At 40.7% G+C, this 11,120-nt stretch overlaps 1 protein-coding gene across 3 annotated transcripts in view; it reads right to left on the bottom strand.

Annotated features, from left to right (window-relative positions):
• The window catches only part of myom1b (myomesin 1b), a 42,140-nt gene that overhangs the window by 26,688 nt on the left and 4,332 nt on the right, over positions 1 to 11,120 (bottom strand). For 2 of the 3 annotated variants that reach the window (XM_049564837.1, XM_049564838.1), the window contains exons 2-9: positions 9,258 to 9,392; positions 8,959 to 9,133; positions 6,192 to 6,349; positions 5,909 to 6,001; positions 4,081 to 4,169; positions 3,750 to 3,791; positions 1,594 to 1,755; positions 685 to 846 (exon numbers count right to left, since the gene is read on the bottom strand). In XM_049564837.1, the coding sequence (XP_049420794.1) occupies positions 685 to 846; positions 1,594 to 1,755; positions 3,750 to 3,791; positions 4,081 to 4,169; positions 5,909 to 6,001; positions 6,192 to 6,349; positions 8,959 to 9,133; positions 9,258 to 9,392 (1,016 nt within the window). The remainder of the gene's footprint in view (positions 1 to 684; positions 847 to 1,593; positions 1,756 to 3,749; positions 3,792 to 4,080; positions 4,170 to 5,908; positions 6,002 to 6,191; positions 6,350 to 8,958; positions 9,134 to 9,257; positions 9,393 to 11,120) is intronic. The other variant, XM_049564839.1, reaches the window with a different exon arrangement.

Below are 11,120 nucleotides of genomic sequence, written 5' to 3'. Positions count from 1 at the left end.
CCAGTCACTCACTCAAGCACTTTGACTATTAGATGAGGAGTTTTCATCAGGTGCCAGAGGACGTGCTTTTATGACTTCAACCTTGATCTAATGACGAACTCGAGAAAAACATAGCCATGGGTAATCAGGTTGCATTTATCTTGTGCTGACTAGAATGGCAGGGAAAATATCTTCAGGGAAACATCTTAGATAGGTAACATTTTATAGAATTAAAAGTCTTTGATTTGGACCTATTATGCTTTTCCTCATTTCCTGTCTTATATATATCATGTTACAATGCCGGGTGTTCATATTTCCAATATTTTTCTTCTGCTTTCGAGACAAGCTGACATCTGGTGGTGATGGATCTCTTTATATGGTCATCTGCTCCAGGCAGCTGCTGCAAATGTTTACATTACATAGCCTACACTACTATATGTAGCCACATGCTAACATCTGGGAAACATGTAATCTTGGTTGCCACTGTTGTTTTGAGTCCTCTGAAGGAGTCTCAGGCTTGGAGGACACATTAGAGCAAGATCAAGATGTTATTCAGGCAAAGAATGGCTGATTTGGGTCTGTTATGTCCCAGTGAAACAGTTTACACACAGGAGCAGCCATCTTTACAGATTATGATCCCTCATCTAGTGAGCAGCTGGGAGTCATCTACCTAGTCATCTATCTAGTTATGAAAGGTGAACCCACCTCTGACAAAGACATAGGCCGAGTAGGTTTCATATCCAGACTTGGTGGTGACACGTAGGGTGTAGAGCCCCTCGTCCTCTTTGTTGAGGTGTGTGAGCGTCAGTGTGGCTCGATCTCCACTCCAGTGGACGTGGTTCCATTTAGAAGGAGTGAGCAGGACGTCTAGAGAGAAAGATGGACAGTGGCTCAGTATTATGTCTTACTGACATGTTCCTTATTTATAAAACAATATGTCACGCAGAGACATGCACAGAAAAATCTTAGTTTACACACAATAACTATACTCATGTCATACTTTTCAGATTTATCCCATCCAAAGTCTTGCATGTGATGTATTCAGATCAAAATAAAAGTACTATTTTGAGGTACTTTATTTAAATATTTCCATTTTCTGATACCTCATACTTCTACTTCACTACAATTCAGAGATAAACTTTGTAGTTTTCACTCCAGCACATGGATTTAATACCTTTAATTACTTTGCAGATTCTGATTAATTATACAGAATATAATCAACAAATAAATTATGAGTATTATGGGTTAAAGGGATAGTTCTGCAGTTGTGCTGTTGATGGTGGCAGCAGCAAAACGTATTTTAGCCTCATAAAACAAGTCCCAACTAAAAAAAATCAATATCAAATAAAGTTTTCCTTTGGGGAAATAATTTGCAGTTGAGAAAGAAGGTAATATATCGCACTATATTGTATTGCATTACTCAGCATATTGCGATAATATACGGGACCTAAGTATCGCGAAAATATTGTATTTTGAGTCCTCTGGCGATCACCAGCTGCAACATTAAATTGATGTACACATCAGTGCATCAGTGTTTATGATCCAATAACACACAATTCACAACACACAACATATGAACCTGAAATGGGCCCTTATGCCGATTCATCTGCTTACCATCTCTGTACCACTGGATCTCTGGCTGGTAGCGATGCAGGGCCGGGTAAATGATGACTGTACATCCCAGACTCATGGTCTCACCCTCTCTTCCAAATGACACACCAAACTTATCAACAATGTGAGTCTCGAAGGTGATGCCATACTCACAGACTGGGCCATCTACAGACAAAGCATAAGACAGCTGAGTCAGAGCTCAGACTACTGTATTCAAATCAAGTGGAAGAACAGAACATTGCACTGTGAAAGAGACAGAGCATCACATTAATAAACATATCTGCAGAAACACAAACAATAGGCCAGATCAGACGGACAGACAGACAGAAGAAGGTGAAGACTGGGGCAACAGACATATGTGTGAGAAGAAAGGACAACAAACAAATACAGACCAAAGAGTGACTCTGAAACCACAGTACGGTGCTCACACAAAGAATTGAAGGAAAATATGGCAACCTGTTATCATGCATGAAACAGTGAAGCACAACAGAATGTGACAAACACATACAATCCAGTGATTTCAGTTGCTAAATTAGTTGAAAATACAATTAAGATCTTCACTGTGATCGTTTATACATTAACCAACATATTCTACTTCCAAGGCTCTATCAATTATAGCAATAAAATGTACACTTATTCAATGAAAATGAATCTTCTCACAGCAGCACATTCCTTCTACTTAATGAGAACATACGATGACAACGTTGTGTACTTGCGACATTGTAATCTCAACCCGTAAATGCTGAAAAATCTGTAGATTTTTCCAGATTAACTACTTCAGGAGAAATCTGTGAACTCTAAAGATCTACACAGACACTAGTGGTCATGCATGGACACGTAGTCAGTGGAAACATCAAGTTCACCAAACCAGATCCCTGTGACCCTGTTACCTTCAGTACTGGCCCCTGCATTGCCGCCGCAGCATCAAGGAAACAGAAAAGCTGTTAGTGCAGTAGCACCCACCCGTCCACACAGCCCCCAACCCACCACAGCCCACCCATCACTGCAGGTCAGTCAGGTATGAGCAGTTAGCCATTACCCAGCATGAGTAATGTTAATGATGTGTAATTATTTATACAGAATGGTCAATGAATGCGTAATGATAATGTTAAAGCTGCATTACTTTAACACCGAATCAAGTGACAACATGACTTGTGAAATCTGTCAGTTGTTCACTATTACTGTTATTTTCATTGTTACACAAATGTTTAACTTTTTAGCCTCTTTTAGCCCATTGTTTTGGCTTGCAGCAGCAGAGGGCAGATGTTTTTAGCAAATAGTCTCTAATAAAGCAGCTTAATAGTGCATGCACAGCGCCAAACAGCAGACAGGCAAAGGTAGCAACTAGCTGGTGGAGAAAATTAAACATTTTGCAGCCAGAGACCCAGATATTTTTCTAAAGAGTTGGTGGAGAACAAAACAGAACTGTGAGGAAAGCAAATTCATAACTTAGGCTCTGTCTACAGATATACACTTATTTTCTAAAAAGATGTTTTCCTCTATGTTTTGGCCTCTTGTCAACACGCAAATGAGGTTTTAGTAAAACAGATTTTTAAAAACCCTCTCTAAGATGCAGATTTTTCAAATTTTTACTTTGTATCCATGTGGACATGTAAAACGGAGGGTTGTAAGGAAACTATAACATCATCTCCTAAATTCACGGGTTCCCATTATAGCTTTGTGAAATGCACATGCTCCAGATACAGTAATAGCAATGGCAGGCTACCAGCTAACATTTTGTCAGCACTGCTTGGACTAATGACTGCTTTACACTTAAACTTAGTATTGCTGCACCACTTCCCAAACAAATAGAGGCATCTACTGCAGCCAGTTGTTAAAAAAGTCCGCCAGAAACGAGGGGAAAAAATAACAATTATCTGTATACATGTAGACAGGGCCTTAGATTCATCAGGTGGCTATATTGACCTACATAACTTCAAATGAATGCTAATGTTGCTTAGCATCTGCTGGATATGTAAATAAGCAGCTGTTTGCAAACACAAAACAACTTAATTAGCTGTAAAATGTGTCATGGCTGTGTCTTTCAGCTTGTTCTTCTGCCCCCTGGTGGCCATAAATAAATGAATGCAGCTTTAATTCCACAATTCAGCAAACAGTAAGAAATAAAAACATAAAAACAAATGCACATTCACACTTACGTCTGGGTCTTGGCAAGAACTCATCAACTTCCCCTTTGAACCCTTTGGAGAACAGTAGCACATACACAGTGTTATACTTACAAAATGTCAAAATCATGAGAGAAATCACGTACAACTTTACATGTGCCATGTTTACATGTACATAAGACAGTGGTATTTAGAACTTAAATTACATTTAGGTAGCAAGAAAACCTTTAAAGCTACATTTGAAACTGCACACTGATGTTCAGTGATTCAGAATAATAATCTGAACTTGAGAAACAGTTTTGAGAGCTTGTTTTTGTAGGGAGCTTCATGGGCTGTGATGGTTTTAAGACTTGGTGAAACCTACTCTTAACAACGACGGAGGCAAATGCAGACAGCTCTCCCTGGGAGTTCATGGCAGAGGCGCGATACTGCGCCGTGTCATCAAAATCACATCTGAAAGAGGAGAGCATCAGATGATCAACGTCCATGATACGCACATTCTCTCTCTTAAGGATTCATGTGTACAGTGCCCTTCCCCCACCTCAACCTCAGCCCTCTCAACCATGTAAATAATACTAACTATGTGGGGCCTGACTGTAAAGCGTTCCATAACTCCTGGCCAGGAATACTCTGGCAATAAATAGACACCAGTGGTGATGTCATGAGCACCAGGTGGTGTGGGTCTCTGTGCAGGAAAGTATCTGTTGAATACAGCCAACATATTCTACTAAAATGTGATGCAGATATCTCAAATGTTCCTTCTTGTGAGTTTTGGCTGCGTGTTGAAATGGTTATATGGTCTTAGCTATGTTTAGACATGCTCTTTGTTATCTGTATCAGCCTGGGAAATACTGTGGCTCTCCTCCGGCTCACGGTCCAACAGTGTCAGCCTGTTTGGGGAAGTTAGGCAGGGACAAAGGCATATATCAACATAGCCATGCCACACATAAAGACTGACGCCTTGGTTCTTTCCACTGTGCACAATCATGACTGGAATACTACAGTAAGGTGCATTATGAGTAGAAAAAAATCTTTGACTGGTTATATTTGAAACATTTCAAATTAATGACTAAATTCACTAATTCCAGTGTGGACGTTGTTCAATTGGAAAATTAGTTGAAAGACACAATTAATTGAAAAATACATTTTCAAATTGTGTTCTTGAGGTGTATGTATAAAAATATTTTTATATTTTTATATTAAAATCTTTTTCTTTTCTTTTCATGTAAACAAAAGAATGTTTTCAATTCCTGTGTTTGAACTCGGGGTCAGTAACATAAATGTTACCTATCTGACCCTGGCCATCATAACTAAGGACCCGACACACCAAGTGCAGAATTCATGTGCTAGTTGGCCACTGGCTGACATCTTTGCGGTGTGTTCAGGTACAACTTTTTGTCTCAGACACAAGCAAAGCAAGGTGAAGCAGCAGTTGGCCTTTGAAGCCACTAGTTCACTGATGTCTGTTTGGTGTGTCTGGGCCTTAAGGCTGCGTTCAGACTGCAGGCAAATCCGATTTGTTTCTCAAATCAGATGTTTAATATAGACTGTCCCCACTGTTATTTTCAAGAGATCAGATTAGATTTGTGTGTCACAAGCCTATCTGCATGGTTTGCTGTGGTAATGGCATAGGCGTCGGTAACTATGAAGCTAGTGACGCAGCTTTCTAGCGTAGAAGCATGAGAAATGAAGGTCCATCATTTCACCCTCCAAACAATCGCTCCTTCAAGTCAAGGTGCAAAACTCCTGCATGTTTGTGCATGGACTGTTGTTCGACATGTTGTCCTCCACAGCACTTTGCTAATAGCAGTACGGATTTTGCTCAGCACTTCCTTCACTCTGAACCGGCAGTCTGAACAAGGCCTTGGTGGCTAGCTACACTAGGTGCTAAAGATGGCAGACAGCCATAGATGTATAAATAGAACTGGATATAGCATTAGAGGCGTGGCCCCATCTATTCCTATGAAAGTTGCATAAAAAAACTTTGACTTATGGGTATAAAATGACTTGGAAGTCTTATTTTCAACACAAGAAGTCTATACAGGCTAAGTTGTATGCAGATTCCAGGATCTTCTGCAAATGTTTCTTCTGGATTTTATAAAATGCAGCATGTTATGGATACTAACGTTGGTTCAGTGGATGTTTCAGAGGAATTTATTTTAAGAACTGCGGATAGGAGAGGCTACACCTACCTGTTGATCTCCAGTGAGTGCACGTTGTATCTGCTCTCAAGTTTATACTTGCCAGCATTGGCATGTGGGTCAATTGGCACATTGTTTTTGTACCTTGTTGTAGGAGGCAGAAAACACGACAGAAGACAGACCAGAGGAAACAGAAAGAACTTGAAAAGGATGAAACAGAATAATTAAGCCATTGAAACTAGAAAGAGTGTAAATGAACGCATGAATGAATGTTGAGGGGACAGAAAGGACAGATTTGAGGTTATGTTTAAGGTGATGTATGCCCGTGACCTACCAGACGACCCGAGGGTCGGGCCAGCCGCTGACAGTGCAGTGCAGGCGCACACACTGCTTCTCCCACACGGTGTGGGAGCGTGGTTTAATCACAAACTCTGGGGAGTGCATCAGGCTGTCTTCGTTCATGCGCTTAAAGTGTTCCCCGTGTTCATGGATCTACAAACAGAACAGTCCTGCAGCATTAAATCACTCAGGACAATTGTACCTTTGCCAACAATCAACTTAAAACATAATTTCACCAGAAAATCAAAATGCATAGCTGAAGCACAATCAAAGCTTTTACATTCACAAATTGAGCAAGGTCCCAACATATTGTTTTTACACATGCAAGATGTTTACTATTTTAAATGTGACACGTGTCACGTTTTTTAAAAAAGTGTCATGAGTGTGATGTATGTTGTTCATTATGTCCTATGAATAGCTAGGAGTGTTGAGGCCCCGTCTACTTGTGCATCCAGTAACTCAACACTTATATGACAACACCACTGGGACACTGCTTCCCTGTGTCTCAAGAAACCCGATCTCCTGGGGAATTTGTCACCCAGTAGCGAGGCTCTCTGGCAGAGTGGAGACAGATAAAAACAGTGAGGGGGTCACTGTAGCTTTTATGATGCTCAGTGAATGGCCGGGTACTACTTCACATAATCACCAGAGGACATTAAAAACTTCCTTGTGTAAGGAGGTGTAGTCACAGCCACTTAACCACAGGCACTTGGTGTTCCTAAGCAGTACTGGAATTAATTCTCCGTAATTAACACGTGTTGTGTCACTTAATATTAACTTGAAATTATGTTGGGGTTTTTTTCAGTGTGATGTCACAAATAACAAAAGGCAGTCTGTGATGTCATGAAACTGGTCTACTGTCACAGGTGATTGTGTAACTTGTGTCCAGAATGAATCACTATTTATGTTGTAGGGTGCTATACATGGTCAGCCATTTTTTTCCCACAGTGTCTGAATTGTGATTTAAATACTTTCGAGGGCACTATTGTTTCCCACAATGCACTGTAACATAAGGTAAATCTTTATGCTCACTTCAATATCAAAACTATACCCCAATGCATTGTGAATATCTGTCACCCAGCAACCAACAAATAGGTAGCAGTGATGGTCACAGAGTACGCAGGGGTAAAACTCCAAGCTGAAGCAGAAGATTAATTAATATTAAATACAGCTCACTAAGGAATCATCTTGTAGGCACGTGGATGTTAAATAGTTAGCGATTTAGCTGGCTTTTGCAGGATTGTTTGTTGTTTATTGTTGTTTGGAAGCCAATATAATCGTGTTTGCTGAGCTAATGTAGGCTAATGTCAGCTGCCACATATTGCCATTGTGACAATTGTGGGTTGGAGGAAAGTAAACACTTAAATTGCTCAAGCCCACTACTGTGGTAAGTGTGCGAATTCACATTTATATGAGTGGGTTACCACTAATTTGGAACCTCAACGGATTCATCTGTGTACGGAAATCCAGAGTAGGGAATAGTGATTCATTGCAGACACAGTCTGCCAAGATTGCCTGCTTTTATGTCACAAGTACAAAAAACAACTTCTGATGTCATGAAATGAAGTGGTCAACTGATGTCACCCTTAACAAATGACAATCTACAATGTTGTCGCTGCCTTCAAATGGGTCGTTTTTTTATATGTTAACAAGAAGAGTCCATGCGCCACTGTTGTGGTATTTACTACCTGGGAAGTGGAAATTTTCTGGAAGCTCATGAGTTGTGATGTATTTACGTTTTTAGAAATGGCAGAGGCCATGGAAGATCATTTTTGGTGGATGGTTAATTTATATATTGTAATTTCAGTTGTACAGAGTTTTTCTTTATAATTTTTTAAGGTGTCTGAGAAAAATGTTTTCCTCTGTCATTATGTCTGGCACCGAGGAAGTGTGCCAGGCTCGGAGGCCAATTTTTGTTGTGGTCAGTGGACAGTGGAATTACAACTTGTGGGTCCATCACATGATGCCTTGGGCCAAAGAGACTTTTTTCCATAGACTTACATTGGGAAAGAGATGGCTGAAAATCAATGGATACATTTTTTGAGTGTCACAACCCCCACGACTGACTCATTTTACTGTCGGAATTTGATCCATTTGGAAAGTCCGGAAGAGCAGCACAATTAAATAATTTTATCCCCATTCAAGTTACCAGAGTGCTAAACCTCAAGTAGCCTGCTCGTGTGGCGTCAGTTTTTAGTGAGCCCTGCGGGTCCAGTGGTGTGGAAGCAGTGCCGATCATCCAGGCAATTTTTTGCACAGCAGTTGGACGTTTGTGGCTTCATGCACCACTGAGCAACTTTCCACCTCCAACACTGTATCCTGTTGTATTTATACATAAATGCATTATGCCTTTGCTTTTCCTGCATTACATTACTGCTCGCTAGCTCGCCAAATTGTTAATCTTTCACCCTAGACACCAACAGACATCCATGTTGCTGTTTCCTTGCAGCAATGTTCTTGTGATTATGACTTCCCACGTTGTAATCACAATCTTACGAGTTCCATTTGAAGGCAGCATATGAAACAGAGTCATCTAAAATGATGTCACAAGAAGGAGAAGCTAATCTGAGATGTCATGGTGGAAAACTGTCCACAGTGATCTCATGGGTATGAAAAGCCAATCAACGATGTCATGGAGGAGTGTCACAATTATGCCACTAGTGTTCTGTTATGTAAAAATTATAAAGATTTATTCATGTTGTAAAAGTCTATGGCTTCTTGTATGACCTCAAAACAGCTACATGTAGAATTCCCCCACTGACCCTTTTGTTCATAGAGATGCGGTTGGCAGATTCGCGCATGGCCTCCCTCCTGGTGATCTGCTCTGACCTCTCCATCTCCAGGCCGCTGGTGAACAAATCCCTGCGGGCCATGTATGCAGCAGTGTCCCTCACCCTTGGTTGCTCTGTTTTCGAAAGTCCTGTCGCAAAATCTTCACTAGTAGTTCACAGAGCAGAGCCAGGGATGGATGTGGGGAGTAAGGCATACCATTAAAACCAAAATAACTTATGTTGCAAATCATTGTTGGAGTTCCAGTTTTACACAGTGAAGAGTTTATTACCTGCCCCTGAAGATAGGTACTACATAGCCGATGATTTGGTTCTCTTTATCCACAGCCAAGTAAGTTGGCTTGGCTCTCTTGGGTACAGGGCTCAGTCTGCTCGCCTCCAGCCCAGAATGTGAAGACACTTTAAGTCTGGGACATATAGAAGACCATCAGCCTGGCATTCAGCCAGACAGACAGTGCAACTGATAACATGACATCAACATGTGGGGATAAAGTCAAGATCAGGGTAGATGAGTTGTAGATGAAAGTTCAGTGGGAAAGTAGTTTGGGTGGTTTAGTTTTGATTATTTTTCAACTCCACAACAATTCAATTTTCACAGTCAACGAGGGGCATCTCATATAAAGGACAATATGAGCACCACTGATGTAAATGTTCAATCATTAAGGCCCAAACTACATTTTCAATACAATCTAACATGATGGTAACACATACCAAAGCCAAAAATCTGACAAAAACACCAGGCCCCCAGGAAGTGAGCCGAGTTTTGAAACCAGTTTTTGTAGTGGCCAAACAGACAAACAGACCGTTTCCCATAAACTTACAATGAAAGAGACGTGGAAATCCTGCAAAATTAGTTGTTTCACTATCAGCATTTGATCCACTTGGTGCAATCATAAGTCTGAAGAGCTGCACAATGAATGGAGGAATGAACGGAGCCCTGCCTCCAATGCTGTATCTAATTCTCTGTAAACCTTCATAGATTACAAGTGATAGCCCAAATAATCTTTCTAAAAAAGATATCTGCACGTGTATACAGAATCTGTAGGCAATGGTACAAATTGTTGGTATCAAAAGCGTTCTGGTTCCCGTTACTAGTTTTAGCAGAACTGACAAATCACATTCAAGTGGGCCTTAGCTGCCTGCAGGTAAACAGTGGTAACGTGTGGAGAGCAGAAGATGCAGAACTCACTGGCTAAAATACAATCTCGGAAACCATCAGCTATCATCTGATGAAAATGTATGTTTCGTGTTTTTCTAATTTATCTGTTTATAGAGATTAGCCAAAATGCTGTCTGGACCTGTCTCAAGTTGCTAATTGAAGTGTAAACAATGAGCGGTACATAGAAAAGGAAGTCTTAGCCCCAGTATAACACACGCTACATCCAATCTGCTCTCACTGAAAAAACAGACATTATTACGATCCATATTTATGTTTATTGGAAGATGGTGCCTTCTAGTGGCCATAGGAATAATTATGGAAGCAAAGGAGGAAGTGAGATGATGTAGTATAAAAAGGGACAAAAAGTCGAGGATGTGTAACTGTGGCTGGAGAAGCTATGTGACCCACCTAGTAGCTACATGACTCGCCCACCATACCTACACATCAGTCCATGATCAGCCCCCTTCATCCCTCAGCCTGGAAGTGGAAACACTAAAGAAAATGCTAAGTTAGCATTTAGCTAATTATGATGACTTAAAAGGGAAGCGATTGAGGTTAGGCTGAGGGTAATGGTAAAGGTTACATCTCGTTACTTACATTGTGAATAACATCTTCATGACAAATTAATTATTATCATTGTCCACGACAATGTCATATTGTAGCAGGGATCAAATAACCAATGCGTTAGAGGGTTTATCTTGTACCAGCGGTGGGCGCAGTTTGTAAGTGCGTGTTGTGTACGCAACAAATGGAATGTGCCTGCAGCTATACATGCCTCCAAAATGTCAGTGTAATGTGTAATAAGGATCTAAGAAGTTCCTATAATGTGTGTGGTGTGATGGGTAGTGGTTGGGTCAAACAAGTACAGGACTTTCACCCAGGAGACCAGTGTTTGTGCCCTAAAGTCAACAATGACTTCTTCTAATGACAATGTAGTGCAGTATGTAAGTATGTCTAGCATACTACAGTAGTAATG

The sequence above is a fragment of the Epinephelus fuscoguttatus genome, linkage group LG21 (assembly GCF_011397635.1).
Source record: "Epinephelus fuscoguttatus linkage group LG21, E.fuscoguttatus.final_Chr_v1".
NCBI lineage: Eukaryota > Metazoa > Chordata > Actinopteri > Perciformes > Serranidae > Epinephelus > Epinephelus fuscoguttatus.
Note: the sequence above shows the minus strand (reverse complement) of the source record. Positions and strands in the feature narration are given on the sequence as shown.